Source organism: Salmo salar, chromosome ssa05, assembly GCF_905237065.1.
Source record: "Salmo salar chromosome ssa05, Ssal_v3.1, whole genome shotgun sequence".
NCBI lineage: Eukaryota > Metazoa > Chordata > Actinopteri > Salmoniformes > Salmonidae > Salmo > Salmo salar.
The window spans coordinates 18213936-18241410 of NC_059446.1; the positions used below are offsets into that span (position 1 = coordinate 18213936).

Here is a 27475-nt window from a genome sequence, read left to right on the forward strand (position 1 = left end):
TGCTCAGTTGGCAGGGTGGCTAGCTCTAGGAAGAGCCTTGGTGGTTCCAAACTTCTTCCATTTATCAATGATGGAGGCCACTGTGTTCTTGGGGACCTTCAATGCTGCAGAAATGTTTAGATCTGTGCCTCGACACCATCCTGTCTCGGAGCTCTACAATAATTATGGGGTATTTGTGTGTAGATTGATGAGGGGGGAAAAATGTAATACATTTTAGAATAAGGCTGTATCTTAACAAAATGTTGAAAAAGGGAAGGGATCTGAACACTTCCAGAATGCACTGTATAAGACAACTGTCTCATTAGTGACAGCAATAGTAACATCAACAACTATATTTAGATCATAATCATCGTCCTAATAACGCCGATGCTGTTCCAGGTATCGTCGTCTGGATTTGAGCGTAATCTGAGATTAAGTCTATGCATGAGGTAAAGCCGTCTCAATGCTGAGTGAAGTGGAAACCCAGCAGGGTTAGAGAAGTAACCACGTCTTCAGGCTACCCCATACAGACAGAGAGAGAGAACGAGAGCAAGAGAGAGAGAGACATTTGGAGAGAGAAGGAGAGAAAAAGAGGGAGAGAGAAAGCGAGAGAGACGGCTGGTGGGTGAGATTGCTGTAGCCTACTAATGAGAGAGACCGTTGGATAGGTGGGTGGATGGGGGTAGTCACTCAGATGGCTTATAATGGATGACACACTCATGTTATGTAATCTGAACATAAGCGTTATAGTCCGAACATAATACTCCGGGGCATTATAATCATCTTTCAGATGCTTGTGTTTTCATATACAATGTAAAAAACAATGGGTTGTCCTTGACGTTGGCAATGCCGGCAATTTATCAATTTGTATCTGTTTCACAAACTAGTCAGTTGGCCTAATGTGACAATATGGACATAACATGGACAGAATTTGTATCCAGAGAAAAAAATTTGCTTCCTATTTTTTTTTAATGATTGTAATTTCTGCAATGATTGATAATGGAATAACTTGTTGTCTCAGTCTAAACAAAAGCTAAAGACCCTCTTTTGAAAAGCTTTCTCTCTTCGATACCTACTGCAGCCCTCATACTTCACATACAACATCTGTTCTGCCAGTCACATTCTGTTAAAAGTCCCCAAAGCACACACATCCCTGGGTCGCTCCTCTTTTCAGTTCGCTGCAGCTAGCGAATGGGACGAGTAGCAAAAAAAACTCAAACTGAACAGTTTTATCTCCATCTCTTCATTCAAAGACTCAATCATGGACACTCTTACTGACAGTTGTGGCTACTTTGTGCGAAGCTTCCAGAAAAGAGGCGTTAAATTCTACAACCACCTAAAAGGAAGCGATTCCCAAACCTTCAACAACAAAGCCATCACCTACAGAGAGATTAATCTACAGAAGAGTCCCCTAAGCCAGCTGGTCCTGGGGCTCTGTTCACAAACACAAGGCCCCAGAGAGCTCCAGGACAGCAACACAATAAGACCCAACCAAATCATGAGAAAACTAAAATATAATTACTTGACACATTGGAAAAAATTAACCAACAGAGCAAACTGGAATGCTATTTGGCCCAAAACAAAGAGTACACAGTGGCAGAATACCTGCCCACTGTGACTGACCCAACATTAAGGAAGGCTCTGACTAACTGTTCCTAGGCCGTCATTGAAAATAAGAATTTGTTCTTAACTGACTTGCCTAGCTAAATAAAGGTAAAATAAATAAATAAAAATGTACAGACTCAGTGAGCATAGCCTTGCTATTGAGAGAGGCAGCCGTAGGGCCGCCGTAGGCAGAACTGGCTCTCAAAAGAAGACAGGCTATGTGCACACTGCCCACAAAATGAGGTGGAAACTGAGCTGCACTTCCTTTTTTTTTTATTTTTTTTACTTCCTGCCAAATGTATTACCATATTAGAGACACATATTTCCCTCAGATTACACAGATCCACAATGAATATCAAATTGAATATCAAATTTCTATTAGGTGAAATACCACAGGGTGCCATCACAGCAGCAAGATTTCTGACCTGTTGAAAAGGGCAACCAGTGAAGAACAAACACCATTGTAAATACAACCCATATTTATGTTTATTTATTTTTCGTTTTGTACTTAACTCTTTGCATATCATTACAACACTGTACATAGCTGTAATTTACATTTTAAATGTTTCTATTCCTTTGAAACTTTTGTGAGTGTAATGTTCATTTCTGATTGTTTATTTCACATTTGTTTATTATCTATTTCACTTGCTTTGACAATGTAAACATGTGTTTCCCATGCCAATAAAGCCCTTTGAATTGAATTGTTGTCTCTACCTTGCCTTTGTGCACACAGCCCAATAATGTTTGTACCATGTTTTGTGCTGCTACCATGTCGGGTTTCTACCATGTTGTTGTCATGTGGTGTTTCTACCATGCTGTGTTGTTGCCATGCTATGTTGTCTTAGGTCTCACTTTATGTAGTGTTGGGGTGTCTCTCGTGTCCTGATGTATGTTTTGTCCTATATGTTTATTTTTAAACCCCGTCCCCGCAGGAGGCCTTTTGGTAGGCCGTCATTGTAAATAAGAATTTGTTCTTAACTGACTTGCCTAGTTAAGTGAAGGTTAAATAAATACATTAAAAATAGTTTAATCATAGAGAATCGTCTTTCGTCGCTAGGTGTCATCAAAGAGGCCTTCATTAGTCCCTGTGTTCTGGTGGTACCTCACTGACCCCCCTCTCACCGCAAGTCGTTTTCTTGTTGGCTTGTCAGGCTGCACGAGACTCGCGGGTTTTAGCATGCAGTTGTTGAAATGAAATGCTAACAGATTTTGAAACCATCATCAGACACGCGGCTGCTGAAATAGTTACATGAAACTTGTATTCCACCACCTGTGAAGGAACAAACCGAAGTGTATCTGAAGTTGTCGCGTTGGAGCATTTGGATTTCACATCAATATAAACAGGATTGCGACATAAATGGTAAGTCATCATAGCGAGCTAGAGGCTAGCTGGCTAACGGCTAGTCTGGTTTGGCTCATTTAACTAGTTAGTTCCATTGCTTGCATAGTAATGCCTGTGTAGAATTGTCAATACTGTCTAGGTGGCTAGCCGTATTTACTCCTCTCTGCTGTGATTACATTTCTAGCTAAAGTAAAGACAAGTTGATTCAAAACTAACTAGCTTATTTGAATATTCAAAACAATGCCATTGCGTGTTGCATGGTGTGTTCTTTCAGGGAATCAAACAGACAACAATATTGTCTTCCTCCACTTTCCAGATTTCATCCAAGTTGTTGAAGACGAGTGACAATCCTGGCAAGAGACCGATTCTAAATATGTGTCTGTCTTGCTGGTTTGAGCAACGTTGCCACAGCTGTCTCCTAAGCACATCATTATTTGTCAAACAGTACTTCCTAGGAAGGGCCACATCATGGTCCTTTCAGTTTCAGCAACTCTGTTGCTATGATTAGCTGTAGCTAAATACTATTAATATTTTCAGAACGATGAGCTGTGATTGCACTATGGCCTCTACCTAGCATGTAGGAAGGTTTAAAAGCAGCATGCGACCAGGCCAACTTTACGTTCTAACCACAATGGGATTGTTGTCACACTAGATAGAGAGACTGAAACAATAGTATTGCAGTGCCAGCCATACATTGCCATTCTCAACGCTATCACTGTCACTGCAGGTGACTGTCATGTCATCATTGTGTAGGATTCTACCGTCATTTTAAATAAGAATTTGTTCTTAACTGACTTGCCTAGTTAAATAAACATACTGTCTGAGCTGCTGTCAGTTCAGTTCAAACCAGCATCCTTTATTTATTTGGCTTTTCATTGACTCATTCTTTACAGACAGAAACTGTACGTAAACAATGACATAACATTGAGCAATGGCAACCAGGAAATTCTCCTCTCTCTTCAAGGACCTGCCTCCTGCTCCCTGTCTCTCTCTGTCTGTGTCCCAAATGGCATCCTATTCCCTATATAGTCTAATAGTTTTGTGACCCCTGGTCAAAAGTATTGCACTACATGGGGAATAGGATGCCATTGGGACGCAGACTATCCGTTTGTAGCCTGAGGCGCAGGGTGCATAGCTACACGCCTTTGCATGGAGGGACTGGAGGAACTTGATTGAGCCATGATGGGTTCGGTTAGATCATGATCTTCAATCAGGATTTTCTTCATTCCTCGGCTCAAACCGTCTGTGTATCTCATTGCCTCTGTGTTTGTGTTATTGTCATGGCTATAAAGCAGAGGAGCTGGCAAACCCATAGGCTATTGCAAAAGTGAAAACATGCGCACAGTGTTACAGGAAATGTGTTGTGTAGACAAACAAATATAAGACTAAACATTCAAATAAGATGTATTTGAATCATGCTTCCTGAAAAGTGGCCTATCCCTGAAGGAGGAGGTCTGTGTTGATGTGCTGGTGGAAAGTGGCAAGCTCTGTCTCCTAGGAAAACACTGAGTCACACTCCCCAGTCCCCACAGCTCTACTGTAAAAAGGAGATCTAGCCTTGGTTACACGGTTCAAACTAAGGCAAGCTTCATGATAGACTGAAGCATGTTCAGACTGAGACACACCTACACACACTTTATTTTTCTTCTTATTTGTTTCTTCTTCATCTACTTCTTATTTTTCTTCTACTTTATTACATTTTGAAGTCACTGTGTGTTTCTATTCCAGCCTTAACTTCCTGGGGCGTATTGGTCTTACCAGGCTGGTTCTCCAGTGTACCAACCCTGGTGTCTGAGAGATCTACCCTGATCGGGAGGGGATGAGCTGGGCAGAGGAGGACTGGACGGTGGGCCTGTCTGGCCGGTCCCTGCAGAAGGTCAAGGAGCTGCAGGTCCAGCAAGAGAGGCTGAACAGAGAGAGACAGCAGAAACAGCTGCAGCTGGACAGCACACAGACCTCCCTAAACAAACAGACTGTCAAGGTACTGTACGAACAAGTCAAGGTTAGGCAGAGAAAAGTTGTCACCTGAGTTAGGTGATGATTACAGTAGAGATAGATAAGAGATTGAGCTGTAAGAAGAACAATAGCAATGCAGCACTTTGCTCAGCTGGTTTAATAGTAATTTAACATGCTTCTCCTCTCATTCTTTCCTTATGCTGTGAAAACCCTTTTGCTTTAGTCATGTTTGTCGTTAGTAGCCTAAACACCAGTCTGTTGTTGCTTTTATCCAATTGCTATGTTGTCATGCCAAGATGGTAAAAGTAGAAACAGACTGGCACCCAAACTAGTGTCTGTATACTACTTGAATGTCAGTAAGTAAAGAGTTTTTCTTGGTATTCTTTAAATGCTTATTTCCTGGTATTATTGGGTTATCTATCCTCTGTCTGCCCTTCTCTCTCCTCTCCAGTATGAGGAGGTGCGCGGGGAGCTGCAGTGTGTACAGAGGGAGTTACAGGGGGCTCGTGAGGAGGTGCAGGCAGGTGCGGGTGCGCAGGAGCGTCTCTCTCAGGATCTCCAAGTGAAACAGGCCCAGGTGTGTTCACTGGAGGGACAGCTGGGCTCGGCACGAACCCTCACACACACCCTCGAAAAGGAGGTCAAACGGTTAGTAGCAGCAGCTACGTGTGTGTTGAATTAACGTGTGTAGGGAAGTGGAACATGTCTTGGAATGTTTGAGATTAAGAACTGCTGAGTGGCATACATTTTATTATTATGTTTATATGCACAGAAGGAGGGTGTGTGTGTGCAGTTCAAAGGTTGGCTTTAAAACATATTTCTGTCCTTTGTTTCCCATGTTCTCTCTCTCTCTTGCAGGTTGGAGGCAGAGCTAGAGAAGTTACAGAACACTAACAGCTCTGGAGATTCCATGTTGTTTTCCACCCCATGCTGGAGTATGACATCACCATGGGACCACAATGGTACAGCACTCTACTCACTCTCTTGATGTCCTCCTGCTCTCTCTTAGTATTTTCCTTCTATTTTCTCCCATGGCACTCCTAGTCTTCTCTCCCTTTGGTCCTGGTCTCAGGCTGTGGAAGACAGGAGAGCTCTTTCTTAGCTGAGTCTGAGTGTTGCTGAGAAACTGAACTATGGGTGTTGTATCCCTGTAGGTGGGAGACAGGAGGAAAGGCAGGGACACAGAGGCGAGGGGGACAATAAAGCACCACACAGCAGAGTGAGTGCAATACCTAAAACTGAGGCCTTCTCAGCCACACATGTTCTGAACACGCTGTATTCTCTGTCATCATACCATATGGGTTCACAGTGCTATAACCCAGTGCTATATCTGCACTTGTTTTCATCCCTCCCTATTTTTTTCTTCCCACTTTCAGCAACAGCTCAAATTCTCTGAACCTGGATTCTCACCCACGCCTATGTTCCCACAACAACAAGCCAAGGGCACGCCCCACCGGCGCCTGTCGCACCAATCAGACTCCTCCACTCCCTCAGCTGTGTTTCCGTGGGAACGAGAAGACCCAAAGCCTTCCACCAGGGGACGACCCGCTCCTCCTCCCCCCTCCTCCAGTGATGTCAGACGAGGCCAGGAAGCTGGGGATTGTGGGATGGTGAAGGACCTCAGGAGAGAGACAGACAGTATGTGTCACTTTGTCACCACACCACTCTGTGTTATCACTTGTTGACAGATCATTGATGTGCTCTGATGTCAAAGTCCACTCCAAACACCTTGGTTTATCATAGTGTCACAACAGTACAGGTTGATCATAGGCCAGTAGTGCTGAGCGATTCACTAACATTTTGATATATATATATATTTTTTCATTTAACTAATTGACCGATGTGGGTTCAATTATTTGCATTCTATTTGTTTTTATCTGTTAGCTCAATGTGCAGTTTCTCTAGAAATAAATCAGATCAAGTCCAAACTGTGCGATGTAAAGTGCATTCGGAAAGTATTCAAACCACTTTACTTTTTCCACATTTTGTTACATTACAGCCTTATTCAAAAATGTATTAAATTGTATTTTTTTCCTCATCAATCTAAACACAATACCCCATAATGACAAAGCAAGTATTCAGACCCTTTACGCAGTACTTTGTTGAAGCAACTTTGGTAGTGATTAAAGCCTTGAGACTTCTTGGGTATTTGGGGAGTTACTCACATTCTTCTCTGCAGATCCTCTCAAGCTCTGTCAGGTTGGATGGGAAGTGTCGCTGCACAGCTATTTTCAGGTTTCTCCAGAGATGTTTGATCTGGTTCAAGTCCGGGCTCTTGCTGGGCCTCTCAAGGACATTCAGAGACTTGTCCCAAAGCCACTCCTGCATTGTCTTGGCTGTGTGCTAAGTGTCGTTGTCCTTTTGGAAGGTGAACCTTCGCCCCAGTCTGAGTTCCTGAGCGCTCTGGAGCAGGTTTTCATCAAGGATATCTCTGTACTTTGCTCTGTTCATCTTTCCCTCAATCCTGACTAGTCTGCCAGTCCCTGCAAAACATCCCCACAGCATGATACTGCCGCCACCGTGCTTCACCGGACCTTCAAAGCTGCAGCATTTTTTTTTTTTTTACCCTTCCCCAGATCTGTGCCTCGACACAATCCTGTCTCGGAGCTCTGCAGACAATTCCTTTGCCCTCGTGGCTAGGTTTTTGCTCTGACATGCACTGTCAATTGTGGGGCCTTATATAGACAGGTGTGTTCTTTTCCAAATCATGTCCAATCAATTGAATTTACCTCAGGTGGACTCCAATCAAGTTGTAGAAACATCTCAAGGATGATCAATGGAAACAGGATGCACCAGAGCTCAATGTCTAGTATTATAGCAATGGTTTGAGTACTTATGTAAATAAGGTATTTCTGTTTTTACATTTTTTTTTTCTTCTAAAAACCTGTTTGTGCTTTGTCATTATGGGGTATTGTGTGTCGATTGAGGAAATGTTTTATATCATCAATTTTAGAGAAAGGCTGTAACGTAACAAAATGTGGAAAAAGTCAAGGCCTCTGAGTACTTTCCGAGTGCACTGTAGTAGTCAGGGCATTATTCTACATCAGTGGTATTCAAAATCAGGGTCGCGGGGCAACTGCAGTGGAGTCGTCAAACTGTACAACAATAATAATAATGGGGGAACAAAATGTACTAGTACAGATTATTGTATGGGACAATATACACATGTTTTTGAGAAAGCTAATTTGAAAGATGCAATTTTATTGTGTAAATGTATTTATTGGTTTCTTTTCATTTTGATGAGATAAAAATGCAATAGATTTAAGTTTATTTGTTGATGTAAAAATCGAAATTCAGTTTAATGTTGTCGTTAGATTTAGGGTGTGGTGGGGTCACAAGAAATTCTTAGGGGAAAATGGTGTCCATGCTGAAAAAGTTAAAATACCACTGTTTTACATAGTTTAGTGCAGGAAACGTGGTAATTAACTACAATGACCATCATCCGTGTCGCGCCTACTTGTCCGGTCTGTGTTTCGTTTACAGCTGCTACGAGAAGAGATGGAAAAATGTGCGATCGACAGGTATAGCAGTTTCTTTGAGGTATCTAGCTGAAAATACATGATCTAAGTGATTTCTAGTTGTTATTCAGCAGTCATAAAAGTATGCCTTATTTACTTTGAAGAACTTCTGAAATGGTGATAAAAAGAAAAATATACACAACCGTTCAAAAGTTTGGGCTCACTTAGAAATGTCCTTGTTTTTGAAAGAAACATTTTTGTCCATTTTAAAATAACATCAAATTGATCAGAAATACAGTGTAGACATTGTTAATGTTGTAAATGACTATTGTAGCTGGAAACGACTGATTAAAAAAAAAACAATGAATATCTACATAGGTGTACAGAGGCCCATTATCAGCAACCATCACTCCTGTGTTCCAATGGTGCGTTGTTAGCTAATCCAAATTTATAATTTTAAAAGGCTAATTGATCATTATAAAACCCTTTTGCAATTATGTTAGCACAGCTGAAAAACTGTTCTTGTTAAAGAAGCAATAAAACTGGCCTTTAGACAAGTTGATTATCAGCATTTGTGGGTTTGATTACAGCCTCAAAATGGCCAGAAACAAAGAACTTTCTTCTGAAACTCGTCAGTCTATTCTTATTCTGACAAATGAAGGCTATTCCATGTGAGAAATTGCCAAGAAACTGAAGATCTCGTACAGCGCTGTATACTATTCCCTTCACAGAACAGCGCAAACTGGCTCTAACCAGAATAGAAAGAGGAGTGGGAGGCCCCGGTGCACAACTGAGCAAGAGGACAAGTACATTAGATTGTCTAGTTTGAGAAACAGACGCCTCACAAGTCCTCAACTGGCAGCTTCATTAAATAGTACCAGCAAAACACCAGTCTCAACGTCAACAGTGAAGAGGCGACTCTGGGATGCTGGCCTTCTAGCCATATCTCAGACTGGCCAATAAAAGATTCAGATGGGCAAAAGAACACATACACTGGACAGAGGAACTCTGCCTAGAAGGCCAGCATCCCGTAGTCGCCTCTTCACTGTTGACGTTGAGACTGGTGTTTTGCGGGTACCATTTAACTATGATAAACTTGGATTAGCTAACATACCGTGCCATTGGAACACAGGAGTGATGGTTGCTGATAATGGGCCTCTGTACGCCAATGTACATATTCCATAACAAATCTGCCGTTTCCAGCTACAATAGTAATTTACAAGGACATTTCTAAGTGACCCCAAACTTTTGAACGGTTGTGTGTGTGTGTGTGTGTGTGTATGTATGTATGTATGTATGTATGTATGTATGTATGTATGTATGTATGTATGTATATAACTATTTAACTCAACCGAAACGGTACCGAATTCAAAAAGCACTAATTGCTCAGCACTAGAGACCATATTTGATCAATTCTGATGTGTCTGGTCTCATCTCTAGTATTTCCAAGAATCAGATAATTTGTTTTCCCATTAGTAGGCCAATAATACAGTTGAAGTCGGAAGTTTACATACACCTTAGCCAAATACATTTAAACGCAGTTTTTCACAGTTCCTGACATTTAATCCTAGTAAATATTCCATGTCTTAGGTCAGTTAGGATCACCACTTTATTTTAAGAATGTGAAATGTCAGAATAATAGTAGAGTGATTTATTTCATCACATTCCCAGTGGGTCAGAAGTTTACATACACTCAATTAGTATTTGGTAGCATTGCCTTTAAATTGTTTAACTTGGGTCAAATGTTTCAGGCAACCTTCCACAAGCTTCCCACAATAAGTTGGGTGAATTTTGGCCCATTCCTCCTGACAGAGCTGGTGTAACTGAGTCAGGTTTGTAGGCCTCCTTGCTCGCACACGCTTTTTCAGTTCTGCTCACAAATGTTCTATTGGATTGAGGTCAAGGCTTTGTGATGGCCACTCCAATACCTTGACTTTGTTGTCCTTAAGCCATTTTGCCACAACTTTGGAAGAATGCTTGGGGCCACTGTCCATTTGGAAAACCCATTTGCAACCAAGCATTAACTTCCTGACTGATGTCTTGAGATGTTGCTTCAACCAATCCACATAATTTTCCTCCATCTATTTTGTGAAGTGCACCAGTCCCTCCTGCAGCAAAGCACCCCACAACATGATGCTGCCACCCCCGTGCTTCGCGGTTGGGATGGTGTTCTTCGGCTTGCAAGCGTCCCCCTTTTTCCTCCAAACATAACGATGGTCATTATGGCCAAACAGTTCTATTTTTGTTTCATCAGACCAGAGGACATGTCTCCAAAAAGTACGATCTTTGTCCCCATGTGCAGTTGCAAACCATAGTCTGGCTTTTTTATGGTGGTTTTGGAGCAGTGGCTTCTTCCTTGCTGAGTGACCTTTCAGGTTATGTCGATATAGGACTCGTTTTACTGTGGATGTAGATCATTTTGTACCTGTTTCCTCCAGCATCTTCACAAGGTCCTTTGCTGTTGCACTTTTCGCACCAAAGTACGTTCATCTCTAGGAGACAGAACGCGTCTCCTTTCTGAGCGGTATGACGGCTGCGTGGTCCCATGGTGTTTATACTTGCGTACTATTGTTTGTACAGATGAACGTGGTACCTTCATGCGTTTTGGAAATTGCTCCCAAGGATGAACCAGACTTGTGGAGGTCTACAATTTTTTTTCTGAGGTCTTGGCTGATTTATTTAGATTTTCCCATGATGTCAAGCAAAGAGGAACTGAGTTTGAAGGTAGGCCTTGAAATACATCCACAGGTACACCTCCGATTGACTCAAATGATGTCAATTAGCCTATCAGAAGCTTCTAAAGCATGACATAATTTTCTGGAATGTTCCAAGCTGTTTACAGGCACAGTCGTCTTAGTGTATGTAAACTTCTGACCCACTGGAATTGTGATACATTGAATTATAAGTGAAATAATCTGTCTGTAAATAATTGTTGGAAAAATGACTTGTGTCATGCACAAAGTATATGTCCTAACCGACTTGCCAAAACTATAGTTTGTTAACAAGAAATTTGTGGAGTGGTTTAAAAACGAGTTTTAATGACTCCAACCTAAGTGTATGTAAACTTCCGACTTCAACTGTACATGGGTTGTATTTGTTTTCCATTAGATGGCCAATAATATATGGGTTGTATTTGTTTTCCATTAGACGGCCAATAATATATGGGTTGTATTTGTTTTCCATTAGATGGCCAATATTATATGGGTTGTATTTGTTTTCCATTAGATGGCCAATAATATATGGGTTGTATTTGTTTTCCATTAGACGGCCAATAATATATGGGTTGTATTTGTTTTCCATTAGTCGGCCAATTATATATGGGCTGTATTTGTTTTTTGAGTGCTGGTTAGAGCAGGAAGGATGCAGTTAAAATTAAATCAGTAAAAACTGCTAGCTTCCTTTGACAGTAGGAGGGGCAGAGAGAGAGCCAATGTTTACTTTAGGTGTGAGTCAGACAGTGTGTAATCAGAGACATCAGTGTGTTTAGCCTGAATCCCCCCCCCATTGTTTTCCATGCTGGTCGGTAGACGCTGGCTGCCGTAATGGGCTTTGTGTCATCCTGTATGGCTCTAGACACATTGAATTACTAGCCTTTCAGTACAGACACTGTGTTCCTCAACAGAGGAGACAAGACTGCTCAAATGTACTTTGAAATGAGCTCAAAATGGATTTCACATGACTTAGAATCTGTTGAAATTGTGGAACTCTAAACTAGAGTAAAGGGCATTGTGGAAACAGAGCTGATCGTGCCTTGACAGTTGACTCACTCCCATTAGTCATTCTGGATGGATCGTCCTACTTTCACAATAATCAATAGTCGCCACAGCTACAGTGTTAATCCGTGTGTTAGTCGTTCTCACAGTCAATCTGACAGCTATCTGATAAATCAATCACTTCCCTGTTTACATTCTCAACATGTTACAGCGGAACACTACGTATCGACTATGAATCCCGAACACCCTCTCAACTTATAGTAATTCACAACCCTTTGTTGACATGAAATGTGTAAGAAAGGCACAGTCACATTGCCTAAATGCCAAAGCAAACGGGGAACGTTCTCTCTCCATCTCTCCCAGTGTCGGGGTGTGTAGCAGAGCTGCAGGGGCGTATGCGTGACCTACAAGGGGAGCTGAAGGCTGAGTGTGAGCGGTTCAGACAGACCCAGGATGCTCTAGCCAACGCCAGGAAAGACTTAACCATCAGAGAACAAAGTCTACAGAGGGCCAAGGACGAACTGAGCCTCGCTCACACGCGCATCTCACAGGAGAGCGAACGGGTACGGATGCACACACTAACACTGCATGAAACACGAAGACGTGAGTGACTGCCAAACACAGACTGCACTTAAGAGTGTGACTGGCAAGGCAGAGCGACACAGTCATACCTGTCACATTGTTTTACTGTGTCTCCTCTCCAGGCCCAGTCGTTGGAGCAGCGTGTGAAGCAGCTGCAGGAGGAACTGAAGTGTCAGAGACAGAACACTGAGAGCAGCCGTCTGCAGCACCAGCAACGCACCAGAGACCTGGACAAACAACACCAGAGGGTGAGGAGAGGGGAGAGAGGCTGTGTGTGCGTCTGAGGGTCTCATACGCCCCTGCAGCTACACACCCAGGTGTGACGGTGTGGAAGGTGATGTGGGGAAAAGTCTAGTGTCTATTTCGTGCGTGTATTGTGAGTTCAAAGTGTCAAAGCATCCGGTTATTAAAACATTATCCAGGCTTGTGTCCCAAATGGCTCTCTATTCCCTATGTAGAGCACTACTTTTGACCCGAGCAAATAGGGTAGTGCACTACATAGTAGAGAATAGGGTGCCATTTGGGACAGAGTTCGGGATCCTGTCTACTCTACTGATGATGCCCATGATGTTGGGTGTATTGCAGGACTTGTTGGAGCTGCAGAAAGAGTGTCAGTCTGTGGAGAAACAGCACCAGCTGGATGTTAACAAACTGAACCAGGAGGTCCAGCAGGCCAGAACACTACACAACACACTACAGGCCCAGTCTGAGAAGGTACACACACAGTCTTTATTTCACTGTTTTCATATCTCTGGGTTTCAAAATGTCTTGTCTGAACTCTTTGTTCTACTTTCTTGCCTCTTGTTCTCTTGCTCGCTCTCTCTGTTTCTCTCTCTCACAAAGGAGTTCAGTTATGTGCTGCTCTCAAGGTCAATGAACTAATGTTTCTCTTCTTTCAAGGTCAATGAACTAATGTTTCTCTTCTTTCTTGACCTTGCTTGTTTTCTTTTTTTGCTTCCTCTCTTCTCTCTCTGTCTCTGTCTCTCTCTCGGTGTATTTTCCTCCCCTCTTGGTTTGTCCCAGTGGAGTGTTGAGCGGGGAAGGTAATACTGGTCTGACTGACTGACTGTTCAGAACCTTTGACTTGATGTGCTGTTGTCTTCTGGGAAACATAACTCGCCTTGACGTAGTCATCATTCTCATCCAAGGAGGGTTGGTGGGAGTGGGTGGAGGCATGAGGGTTACTTCCACTAGACGCTGGAAGAGCATGTGGAGGTGCATGAATGGTGTGATGTTATTGGTGTGCATTTCAAAATGGTTGCACGTTACCGTAAAAGAGATGCTGGTTATTCCAGGCTCACAGGTGATACTTAATACTTACTGACAATAAATCACTTTCAGTTCCTTCTGTCAGTCACCACAGTCTAGTAAAGGCAGGCCTGACCGCAGTAATGTATCTAATCTAGTTCAATCTGATACGGAATTCATTGGTTTCGTCCCAAATGGCACCCTTTCCCCTTAATAGTGCACTTCTTTTAACCAGGGCACATAGATGGGGAATAGGGTGCCATTTGGGGACACAACCATTCTCTTCCTCACTCTCCAATCCACACTGAACACAATAGAGCTACAGTTCATATGGTTTAGCTAGCTGCCTCAAATCAGATTGACATAATATTGAATTATTGATAAGCTTTTTAATCTGCTCACGTGTTGCTTTTAAAGTGGTTATGCTTGTTAAACGGACAAATGGTTGTAGGGCTTTGTCTGAGCATGGGGAATATAAGCATGTGTATTCCAGACCAGTGAATTCCACAACAGTGACATTGCACAAATTGATAAACCTCAAATTGGTTCATCAATTGGTAGGGGTATCCATTAGTTGTTTTTATCCATGGCATGGAAGTGTATCCAATGTTTTGAGTGTTACATCATGTAAGCAAGAAACATTTGATCATGTTTACGTGTAGTTTGCTATGTATCTGATGGATTTGATAGTTTCCCCATCTCTCTGCCTGGTGTGTAGCTTTAGACGGACACGACCGGTCCTTTAGGGGGACGCGACGCGACCGGTCCTTTAGGGGGACGCGACCGGTCCTTTAGGGGGACGCGACCGGTCCTTTAGGGGGACGCGACCGGTCCTTTAGGGGGACGCGACCGGTCCTTTAGGGGGACGCGACCGGTCCTTTAGGGGGACGCGACCGGTCCTTTAGGGGGACGCGACGCGACCGGTCCTTTAGGGGACGCGACGCGACCGGTCCTTTAGGGGGACGCGACGCGACCGGTCCTTTAGGGGGACGCGACCCGGTCCTTTAGGGGGACGCGACCGGTCCTTTAGGGGGACGCGACCGGTCCTTTAGGGGACGCGACCGGTCCTTTAGGGGACGCGACCGGTCCTTTAGGGGACGCGACCGGTCCTTTAGGGGGACGCGACCCGGTCCTTTAGGGGGACGCGACCGGTCCTTTAGGGGGACGCGACGCGACCGGTCCTTTAGGGGGACGCGACGCGACCGGGTCCTTTAGGGGGACGCGACGCGACCGGTCCTTTAGGGGGACGCGACGCGACCGGTCCTTTAGGGGGACGCGACGCGACCGGTCCTTTAGGGGGACGCGACGCGACCGGTCCTTTAGGGGGACGCGACGCGTCCTTTAGGGGGACGCGACGCGTCCTTTAGGGGGACGCGACGCGTCCTTTAGGGGACGCGACGCGACCGGTCCTTTAGGGGGACGCGACCGGTCCTTTAGGGGACGCGACCGGTCCTTTAGGGGACGCGACCGGTCCTTTAGGGGACGCGACCGGTCCTTTCGGGGGACGCGACCGGTCCTTTAGGGGGACGCGACGCGACCGGTCCTTTAGGGGGACGCGACCGGTCCTTTAGGGGGACGCGACCGGTCCTTTAGGGGGACGCGACCGGTCCTTTAGGGGGACGCGACGCGACGGGTCCTTTAGGGGGACGCGACGCGACGGGTCCTTTAGGGGGACGCGACGCGACGGGTCCTTTAGGGGGACGCGACGCGACCGGTCCTTTAGGGGGACGCGACGCGACCGGTCCTTTAGGGGGACGCGACGCGACCGGTCCTTTAGGGGGACGCGACGCGACCGGTCCTTTAGGGGGACGCGACGCGACCGGTCCTTTAGGGGGACGCGACGCGACCGGTCCTTTAGGGGACGCGACGCGACCGTCCTTTAGGGGGACGCGACGCGTCCTTTAGGGGACGCGACGCGTCCTTTAGGGGGACGCGACGCGTCCTTTAGGGGGACGCGACGCGTCCTTTAGGGGGACGCGACGCGTCCTTTAGGGGGACGCGACGCGTCCTTTAGGGGGACGCGACGGGTCCTTTAGGGGGACGCGACCGGTCCTTTAGGGGGACGCGACCGGTCCTTTAGGGGGACGCGACCGGTCCTTTAGGGGGACGCGACGCGACCGGTCCTTTAGGGGACGCGACGCGACCGGTCCTTTAGGGGGACGCGACGCGACCGGTCCTTTAGGGGGACGCGACCGGTCCTTTAGGGGACGCGACCGGTCCTTTAGGGGGACGCGACCGGTCCTTTAGGGGACGCGACCGGTCCTTTAGGGGGACGCGACGCGACCGGTCCTTTAGGGCGACGCGACCGGTCCTTTAGGGGGACGCGACGCGACCGGTCCTTTAGGGGGACGCGACGCGACCGGTCCTTTAGGGGGACGCGACGCGACCGGTCCTTTAGGGGGACGCGACCGGTCCTTTAGGGGGACGCGACCGGTCCTTTAGGGGGACGCGACGCGACCGGTCCTTTAGGGGACGCGACGCGACCGGTCCTTTAGGGGGACGCGACCGGTCCTTTAGGGGGACGCGACCGGTCCTTTAGGGGGACGCGACCGGTCCTTTAGGGCGACGCGACCGGTCCTTTAGGGGGACGCGACGCGACCGGTCCTTTAGGGCGACGCGACCGGTCCTTTAGGGGGACGCGACGCGACCGGGTCCTTTAGGGGACGCGACCGGTCCTTTAGGGGGACGCGACGCGACCGGTCCTTTAGGGGGACGCGACGCGACCGGTCCTTTAGGGGGACGCGACGCGGCCGGTCCTTTAGGGGGACGCGACGCGACCGGTCCTTTAGGGGGACGCGACCGGTCCTTTAGGGGACGCGACGCGACCGGTCCTTTAGGGGGACGCGACGCGGCCGGTCCTTTAGGGGGACGCGACGCGACCGGTCCTTTAGGGGACGCGACGCGACCGGTCCTTTAGGGGGACGCGACCGGGCCTTTAGGGGGACGCGACGCGACCGGTCTTTTAGGGGGACGCGACGCGACCGGTCCTTTAGGGGGACGCGACGCGACCGGTCCTTTAGGGGGACGCGACGCGACCGGTCCTTTAGGGGGACGCGACGCGACCGGTCCTTTAGGGGGACGCGACCGGTCCTTTAGGGGGACGCGACGCGACCGGTCCTTTAGGGGGACGCGACGCGACCCTCTCTTTTCCCAGCTCCTCTCCTCTCCTACCCGTCCTTCCATTGTTTCCTCTCCGCTGGCCTCCTGCCCTTTCCTCAAGAGTTCCTATTTCTACTACCTTTTATATGTGATATTCTCATAGCCTTTCCCAGTCCCCACCTTTTCCTTAGTGAGTACTTCCTTCCTCCATGATGGAGTAATATTCCTGTCCCTCATGTCTCTCCCAGGTGTCCCTTCAGAAGCAGGCGTTGGAGAGGGATGTAGACGCTCTGAAAGAGAAAGTCAAATGGACTGAGGGGGAATTGAAGGAGAGCCAGAAGAAAGAGACCCAAACACAAACCAAACTAACGGTATACACACACAAAATTATGAACAGACTGTTGTGTCCTTAGTCTAGACATGTCAATCTATTATGCATGAACTAAGCACTGGCCGCGTTATGAAGTCACTGAATCATTTAGCAGTATCTGTTTAAGTCAATATGTTATTGCTATAGAATTGGTTTCTGTTACAGAAAGAATATGTGGTTATTAAAAGTTGTTTATATAGTTGATATTGCATAGTTATTACATAGTTATTGACTGTGTGCATGTGAATGTGTTGCTTTCCGATAGGAGACGGTGCGTGAGAGGGAGGGGTTGAATGTAACTCTGGAGCAGAACAGGAGGAGAGAGAGGGGACTGGAGGAGGAGGTGAAGAATCTGGCTGAGGATCTGGCTGAGGCCCTCCGACACCTCAAAGAACTAGAAGGTGAGGAGGGTGGGAGGAGGAGAGAGCTGTTGTTGATAATGGGGTGTTTACCCTTTATGAAAAGAGACGATAGACAATGCTGTTGTCTTCTTAAGGTTAAGAAGTTTGAGTTAACAAAAGAGTGAAATCCTACACCAAACTGTTCATGACTTTCAGAATACTTTTTTCCCCTCACTAACTTCCTTTAAGCTGCACAAGCTAGCCTTGTTACTGCTGCCACCTGCTGACCTTCAGCGGTATTACACCCTGACTCATGATATTTGGTTGATTATCCAAATGATTCTCTCTGGTAACATTTTGCTGAATTAACATGCCAGTTTGAATGATAATAAGTCATTTAGTTTATATTTTTCTCTCTTGTTTCCTTCCCTATTCCCCTTTCCAGACCAGAAGACAGTCCAGCCCTCTGCTGCTCCAATGACTCCAGTTCCGTTTAGCCCTGCAGGACAGAACTTTTCCCCAGTCTCACCACCACGACATGGCCGCCACGCCCCACACACACCCTCGGCTCAGACCAACAGACCTGCCAAAGAGGAGCGAGTGAGGGAGGGAGAGGAGAGAGGAAATGAGGAACGGAGAGCAAAGTACCCCACAGAGAGAGAACCTGGAGAGGGCATTGACTCAGAACACATCACTGCGTTTGGATCCACAGACTCTGAAAAACGACAGCGGGCAGGAGGGAGGGGGGAGGAGAGAAAAGACGAGGCAGAGTCCGTAGTAGATGGCTGCATCCCTGGAAAGGAAGCATCCACCAAGGACAAAAACACACTCAACACACCGAGCTCTCTTTCTCCAACAGACCACAGTCCCCACCTCACCAGCTCCGCTAGCTCCGACACAGACTATGAGAGCGAGACCCTGTCCAGCCACTCCAAACCCCGAGCCCAGACCACTAAGGCTGAGGGAGATCTACAGAGGGAGAACAGAGAGCTGCGTTCAGAGCTGCAGGACGTTAAGGATGAGTTACAAAGGAGACTGGAGGATCTGGAGACCCAGCGCAGAGCAGAGGCCGAGGCCAGGACCAAGCTCAAGCAGCTCAGCCGCAAACACGCCTCCCAAGCCAAGACCCAAGCCGAGACGGAGGAGGAGGAGGAGGAGAGGGCCGAGATGGGGAGGTTGAAGGAGGCACTGGCTGAACTTGAGATAAAGGTCAGAAGAGATGCAGAGGACAGGGAGAGAGTGGAGGAAAGGAAAGGGAGGGAGAGAGAGGACCGGGAGTCTGAAAGCATGCTGCTGAATCTCCAGCTAAAGAAGCAGCTGGCTGAGTTGAAGACTGAGCTCTTGATAGAACAGGAGGAGAGAGAAAGGGAAAAGGAGGAGGAGAGGAAGAGATTGAAAAACAAAGGGATCGAAGGAACGATTGAACTTACTGTGAAGCTGGAGGAGCTCCAGGCAGAGTTGGAGGAGCTGAAGAACCGTGGAGGTCTTGAAAGGAAGAACATGGTAGATAAAAACACCCCTCTGACATATCTCACCATGCACCGTGACATCCCCTCTAACTCCAACAACAACACTGTTGTCCCTGACAACAAGCTACTACCATCGCCAGACCAGCACCATCTCCTGTGTGAGTCCACCATTGTTGTCTCGCAGGCAACAACAGCTGATCTGATCCGGGAAGAAGGAACTCTGAACAAAGCGGTAGAACTCTCCAGACCTATTGGTGAGAGAGAGACCATTGTGGAGGCTCAGAGGGGTATGTCTGCCTCTGAGCTGGGTGAAACCACTGTGGAAGCCGAGAAAGGGATATCTTCCTCAGACCAGGGAGAGACCAATAAAGACACTCTGAGAGGTGTATCTCCCTCAGACATGGAGAAAACCCCACTGGCGCTCCAGAGTGCAGGCTTCTCTGCCTCAGAGCTAGCCCAGGAGGTGGAGCGTCTACGGGGGGAGAGTGCCAGGGAGGCTGGGCGAGCCATACACTCCCAGGCCAAGCTGGAGGCTTTACAGAGCCAGGTGACCAGGCAGACCCAGCAGCTGACCTTGGCCTTCGACCACCAGAGCAGACACATCCAGGACCTGCTGGCAGAGCTGCAGGAGAAGGAGGGCGGACTTCTCAGGCAGGGAAAGGAACTGCAGCGCTGCAGAGAAGAACTGGCCATACTCAGACAGGAGAGGGAGAGACCGGAGATGAAGAAAGAGAGAAGGGAGGATGAGAGAGATAGACGGGAGGAAGAGAGACAGGAGGTAGAGGAGGAGATAAAGGACAGTAGGGTAACTATAACCCCTCAGCAGGCTGACCATTACACAGATATACAACAGATCACACATAGCGCTCAGAATGAGTCTGCCTCCGGGATAGAAGAGACTACAGACATAACAATGAAACCACTGAACACTACCCAGGCTTCCTCTACACTTTGTGATGAGGGAGGTCAGCTGACCACTCCACAGAAAAACTGTGTCACTGAATGGCATGATGTAACAGATAGCAGTACCACTCTGGGTAGCCATCCTGCTGAACATAATACAGAGAAGATGGTGGATTATAAGGTTTCTGCCCAGCCAGGCAGGAGTGACGAAACGAGAAACCAAGAGAAATTCAAATCTGACAGTTTAACTGTAGCATGTTCCAAAGGGCAGATGGAACCGTCTGAGAGTTCTGAGATGAAACACATTCGTAGTGAAGAACAACATTCAACCAAGGAGTTCCAGCTATTCCAGAGAGACCCGAGTGTAACCCGGACTGAGAACTCATGTCTTACTGCAGAGCTGGAGAAAGCTTCTGGTCCTATCAACAGGCCAGAAGACACCAGTGAACAGGAGAGACAAGATAGCGGAGGAGAGGGTTTGGCTGTAGAGCTGCAGTCTCTAAAACAGAACAACGAACTGCTGAAACTGACACTTCCAGATGTGGCAAACACAGACCGAGAAACTAGTTCTGTCAGTAACACAACACTACCAGCGACTTGTGAAGTAGAGTCTGAAGGAGTGAAGGAGATGGGGGCAGGGGATGAGGGGAGAGGGGCAGTAGAGTCTGAAGGAGTGAAGGAGATGGGGGCAGGGGATGAGGGGAGAGGGGCAATAGAGTCTGAAGGAGTGAAGGAGATGGGGGCAGGGGATGAGGAGAGAGGGGCAGTAGAGTCTGAAGGAGTGAAGGAGATGGGGGCAGGGGATGAGGGGAGAGGGGCAGTAGAGTCTGAAGGAGTGAAGGAGATGGAGGCAGGGGATGAGGAGAGAGGGGCAGTAGAGTCTGAAGGAGTGAAGGAGATGGAGGCAGGGGATGAGACTCTACTAGACTCTACTCCACTGGCTCCACTCCAGATCACCTGCCTAGAGATGCAGGTAGGTTTCTGTACTCTAACTCTTACTGTGAACATAGTTATCAATGTAACTTGCTGTAAATACTTGAACAATTTCCCCCCATATCTTAAGCATATGGTTGTAAACATCCACAACAGAATGCTACTACTACAGAATGCTATATACAAGCCAGCTATTTTGAATAAATCTGTATCTTATTACTTTGAACATCTCCTGAATGTTATTCTCTCTCTCTCTCCTCCTGTCCAGGTGGTGATGCTGCAGGCTGAACTGCAGTCTCTCTCTGAGGAGAACCAGAGGCAGGCTGAGGAGCTGACAGTGTGGAGGCTGATGGCCCAGCCCCTCTGTCTAGACCCAGAGGACCTCACCGCTGCTACCCTCAGGCCTGGACACAACACTGCTACCCTCAGGCCTGGACACAACACTGCTACCCTCAGGCCTGGACACAACACTGCTACCCTCAGGCCTGGACACAACACTGCTACCCTCAGGCCTGGACACAACACTGCTACCCTCAGGCCTGGACACAACACTGCTACCCTCAGGCCTGGACACAACACTGCTACCCTCAGGCCTGGACACAACACTGCTACCCTCAGGCCTGGACACAACACTGCTACCCTCAGGCCTGGACACAACACTGCTACCCTCAGCCCTGGCCACAACACTGCTACCCTCAGGCCTGGACACAACACTGCTACCCTCAGGCCTGGACACAACACTGCTACCCTCAGCCCTGGCCACAACACTGCTACCCTCAGGCCTGGACACAACACTGCTACCCTCAGCCCTGGCCACAACACTGCTACCCTCAGCCCTGGCCACAACACTGCTACCCTCAGCCCTGGCCACAACACTGCTACCCTCAGGCCTGGACACAACACTGCTACCCTCAGCCCTGGCCAACACAGCAGTGTGACGGTGATCAGAGAGGATGAGCTGCTTCTCTCCTGTACCTCCAGTAGACTGTATGGGAGGACCCTGGCCTCAAGGTACACACAGGGGCTACGCACAAATTCTTGATTGACAATTACAATGACCGGTTTTTGTTATTATGAGTTGGTTGTAACAGTTTCTGTGATGAGCAGTTTTCATGTTCTGTCTATGGAGATTTCAAAGTTTGAATTTAAATTTGATTGATCTTTTTTTTTTATTGGTCCAGACTGCATCACTGCAATTCTCCTGAAGCAAAGAGTCTCCAAAACCCATCCAGAATGAACAAATCTACACATCCCCAAGAGACGGAAAAACAGACCAATGAACATGGGGAAGATGGTGAAGAAGCAGACATCACCAAAGATGTTTTCCAAACCTCAGAGCTCCAGACCAAGGCAACAGAGCACGCTAACCAAGATGATTCAGAAAACAAGACCAATCCAAACACTCCCAGAGCAACAGATGAGACCCAGACCAAGGCAACAGAGCACGCTAACCAAGATGAGTCAGAAAACAAGACCAATCCAAACACTCCCAGAGCAACAGATGAGACCCAGACCAAGGCAACAGAGCACGCTAACCAAGATGATTCAGAAAACAAGACCAATCCAAACACTCCCGGAGCAACAGATGAGACCCAGACCAAGGCAACAGAGCACGCTAACCAAGATGATTCAGAAAACAAGACCAATCCAAACACTCCCAGAGCAACAGATGAGACCCAGACCAAGGCAACAGAGCACGCTAACCAAGATGATTCAGAAAACAAGACCAATCCAAACACTCCCAGAGCAACAGATGAGACCCAGACCAAGGCAACAGAGCACGCTAACCAAGATGATTCAGAAAACAAGACCAATCCAAACACTCCCAGAGCAACAGATGAGACCCAGACCAAGGCAACAGAGCACGCTAACCAAGATGATTCAGAAAACAAGACCAATCCAAACACTCCCAGAGCAACAGATGAGACCCAGACCAAGGCAACAGAGCACGCTAACCAAGATGATTCAGAAAACAAGACCAATCCAAACACTCCCAGAGCAACAGATGAGACCCAGACCAAGGCAACAGAGCACGCTAACCAAGATGATTCAGAAAACAAGACCAATCCAAACACTCCCAGAGCAACAGATGAGACCCAGACCAAAGAAATGGTCTCTAGGCACAATCTAGACATCATAGAACTAGATAACAAAGAGTTCCCCACTCTGTCTCTCGTTGAGGCTCAATCCACTGAAGCACAGTCCTCTGAAACCAACCATCCCAGTCACCATCAAGAGGAACCAATCTCCACTGCTGTTGAGAATAAAAATCACTCCTCGGTCCGTAGAAAAGTCACCACTACATCAGAGTGGCAAACTGAGAGAACGATAGTGGAGACCAAGTTTCTGAGTTCAAAGGTCATACCAGCAGGATGGACTGGTCAAGAGCAATTGAGCTCTGTAGAGGTGAGTAGTACCAGCTCTCAGAGAGAGGAGGGGAGAGCAACAGGCGCCCTACCAGAAACCCACCACGTATACACACAGTCGGAGGAAGAGGAGGAGAATGATGAAGAACCCACAGAATCACCCCCTGTGTCACCAGTCCAGATGGCCGAGGGGGACAGGATGTTGTTTTCTGGGTCCTTCCCGATCCCTGCCGACCCAGCCCGTCTGGCGGAGCGGATCCGTCGTAACCGGTCTCTGATGTCTGCAGCGTACGATGATACGGAATACGAACCCTACGGCCTGCCTGAGGTGGTTATGAAAGGTGAGGAGAGGGGACGGGGTGGTGGTGTTGATGTGTTGATGATACGGAATACGAACCCTACGGCCTGCCTGAGGTGGTTATGAAAGGTGAGGAGAGGGGACGGGGTGGTGGTGTTGATGTGTTGATGATACGGAATACGAACCCTACGGCCTGCCTGAGGTGGTTATGAAAGGTGAGGAGAGGGGACGGGGTGGTGGTGTTGATGTGTTGATGATACGGAATACGAACCCCTACGGCCTGCCTGAGGTGGTTATGAAAGGTGAGGAGAGGGGACGGGGTGGTGGTGTTGATGTGTTGATGATACGGAATACGAACCCCTACGGCCTGCCTGAGGTGGTTATGAAAGGTGAGGAGAGGGGACGGGGTGGTGGTGTTGATGTGTTGATGATACGGAATACGAACCCTACGGCCTGCCTGAGGTGGTTATGAAAGGTGAGGAGAGGGGACGGGGTGGTGGTGTTGATGCTGTGTATTTGAATGTCACAGCTAAGGGCGTTGTTACTATTGGCCAGAGGTGAAGCCTATACTGTTAAAATCAGCTCTCCATTCTTTACCACTGTGGGTTATCAAAAGATCTGTGTTTGTATTTTCCCCTAGTTACAACTGGCCCATACTTGCTATGACAGCCTGTCAAAGCATCAACCACTCTAACCAAACCAACTCTCCATCAGAACTTACAGACACCGAAACAGACAACCGATATGAGCTTAACCTGTGAGATGGTATCAACCTATGTCTAATTGAAATGCATTCCAGGTGATTACCTCATGAAGCTGGTTTCAGAGAATGCAAAGGGTGTGCAAAGCTGTCATCAAGGCAAAGGGTGGCTACTTTGAAGAATCTCAAATGTTTGGTTACTACATGATTCTATATGTGTTATTTCATAGTTTTGATGTCGTCACTATTATTCTACAATGTAGAAAATAGTAAAAATAAAGAAAAACCTTTGAATGAGTAGGCGTTAAACTTTCGACTGGTACTGTGTCTTCCTCCTAGCACCCCTAGTAAACATACCACCTCCCACTAGCATTATATAAACAGTACTAAATGTTCACATTGCTCCTTCTCCCTCCTTCTCCAGGTTTTGCTGATATTCCCAGTGGTCTAGGCTGTCCGTACATTGTGAGGAGGGGGCTCCTGGGTACTGCTGCTATGCCCCGTCCCCAGAGAGATCCCGGCCAGAGTGAGGGGGGGCAGGAGGACCCTGATTAACCCCCAACAGGTGAAGCGTTTAGCCCCTTAGAACCTAATATCTCCACCAGTCACACAAATAACAGCTGCATCATCACACAGTTTACGTTCAGCACGTATTTCACAATTATCACAAGGCTTGTGTAGTCGTAATGTAAACTACTATGTGATCCTGATAGATTATACAAAGTCTGTAGTTCATAATGTTGTCTTTAGAAAGGCCGTTTCATGTGGAGATGACATTAACTAGTTCCACATATGACTGACTTAATCGTCTTGTCCCCCATGGCAATCCCCCTCTGTCTCTCCTGTGTGGGTTCCCAAGTTCCACATATGGTTGAGTGTATTTGTTTATGCCGTGTGTCAGCGTGTTTGTACAGATCCACTGGAAGACCATCAGAGGAGAAAGAGTTAATTTCACTGGACCGGCTGTGTACTGACCCCCACGTCCTGCCCTGATGTACTGACCCAAATAAAACCGTTTCATCTCTATGTACTGAAACACCTGAAGACGGACAACTGTCCCCTGCTGACGTTGAAGACAAGACCTTTCATTGAGTTTCACAGAGGCTCATTGGTTTCTATGCACCTACTACAGTACTGTTCTTTACAAATCTACTGGTTCACATTTCCTTGTTGTGGTTCAAATGAGAAATGGTGCCTTGTTTTTATTTAATTTTTATAAGCTATGTTAGTTAGTCCATGGTCCATTGCCTGTTGTGAAAACTTGAATTTTCATTTGAATAGTCTTATTTATAGACTGTTGAATGTTTTAGTGTGTGTGTTCATATCGGCTTTTATAAGCAGTGGGTGTACATTTGAGGGAGCGCGTGTCGGTTTCTACAAAACTACACGGATGAGTACGTACTGCATGTGTAGGATGATGTCTGGTCGTTATGTTTTCTCAATATTAGCCTGTGTATGACTCAACCTAACCTGAGCGTGTTTCCTCTCCTTGTATGGTCATCCACTGGGAGCGCTCCTTCTCTCCCTCTTCCCCTCTCTGGCCTTTCCCTATTCATTTCTCTCTCTCTTTATACTCAGAGACCTTTTTAAAAATGGCACCCTCACGCTGTGCTCTTGAATTTACACAAGTGCCAAACACACGAGTGAGGTAGTTTATTTTTATTTTTAGATACACTATTTAAATTGTGCAGGTTTAGTCAGCTTTTTTTTTACTTTTTGTTTTTCCTAGATTTAATATATTAGATTTTTGGGGGGGGGATAGATTTTCCGTGCACGTTAGTGATTGTGCCTTAGGTTTCTATATTTTCAGTTGCATTAATAAACTGCCCTGGTTTGAAACAATATTAACTTAAGGGATTGTATATCAAAACAAATTTATAGCATCTTAAATGTAATCTTGGTACTGCCACCCTCATTGGTGTGCTTTGAGGAAGTGTGTGCGCTTGTATACAAAACATGAAGAACTCTTTCCATGACATAGACTGACCAGGTGAATCCAGGTGAAACCTATGATCCCGTATTGATGTCACCTGTTAAATCCACTTCAATCAGTGTAGATGAAGGGGAGGAGACGGGTTGAAGAAGGATTTTAAATCCTTGAAAAAATTGAGACATTGATTGTGGTCCCGTGTGGCTCAGTTGGTAGAGCATGGCACTTGCAACGCCAGGTTTGTGGGTTTGATTCCCACGGGGGGACCAGTACAAACAAAATATAAAAATGTATGCACTCACCACTATGTCGCTCTGGATAAAAGCATCTGCTAAATGACTCAATTGTGTATGTGTGCCATTGAGGGTGAATGGGCAAGATAACATATTGAAGTGCCTTTGAACGGGGTATGGTAGTAGGTGCTGCAACACTGCTGTTTTCACACTCAACAGTTTCCTGTGTGTATCAAGAATGGTCCACCACCCAAAGGACATCCAGACAACTTGATACAACTGTGGGAAGCGTTGGAGTCAACATGGGCCAGCATCCCCCTGCCCCAACAAAGTGAGGCTGTTCTGAGGTCAAAGGGGAGAGCAACTCAATATTAGGAAGGTGTTCTTAATGTTTTGTGAACGAAACCTTCCTCCATTCCAAATCCACTCCGACCTTCTTTCAGAGCTGAGGTGTATTACAGCGTTACTGCATGGTACTAAGATGAATGTGAGTTGTTATTGGTTTTGTTGTGGTCTAAAAATCTCAAAACGCCTTCTATTTGTTTTTAACACAAAACGAAATAAGTTAACAGCCATTGGCTCTGATAGAAATGACAGGTTAATACATTGTGGCGTGACTTTTAACTTGATGTACGTAGTTAGCTACACGTGCTTTCTGTCACTACCGACATGATACATGTAGCCTGTAGCAACAACCATGTCTTCTCTAGATTGTGGAAGCCTGGCGTGTGTTCTAGAACACGTATGGGCTGTTACAGTACCATTCATTAGCCTTCTGAACACACCCCTAGCTGAGTTATCTGGGATCTCTGGGTGGTGGGACTAGTCCAAGGAGTCCAAGCAGAACACACTGGATTCTTTCCCCTGTATGTGACACTTTTATGTGAATGTATCGCTATTGATGCTTTGTGTCGCTGTTGAAGAAGATAGATTAAAAAGGTTGATCTAAA

The 27475-nt window shown here is 46.8% G+C and overlaps 2 protein-coding genes across 2 annotated transcripts; both read left to right on the forward strand.

The window, feature by feature from the left end:
• The first annotated feature begins 2680 nt into the window (after positions 1–2680).
• Positions 2681–20889, forward strand: LOC106604356 (centromere protein F). Its single transcript, XM_014198911.2, has 13 exons — positions 2681–2944; positions 4655–4907; positions 5334–5530; positions 5741–5844; positions 6037–6101; positions 6259–6520; positions 12417–12616; positions 12758–12883; positions 13221–13349; positions 17231–17353; positions 17618–17753; positions 18139–20774; positions 20866–20889. Exons 2-13 carry the CDS (start codon positions 4746–4748, stop codon positions 20887–20889), a joined length of 4164 nt encoding a protein of 1387 aa, XP_014054386.1. The 5' UTR covers positions 2681–2944; positions 4655–4745.
• LOC106604388 (uncharacterized) lies at positions 20864–27475 on the forward strand. The gene is made up of 5 exons (XM_014198962.2): positions 20864–21038; positions 21267–22009; positions 22180–23705; positions 24787–24927; positions 25264–27475. Exons 1-4 carry the CDS (start codon positions 20910–20912, stop codon positions 24915–24917), a joined length of 2529 nt encoding a protein of 842 aa, XP_014054437.2. The 5' UTR covers positions 20864–20909; the 3' UTR covers positions 24918–24927; positions 25264–27475.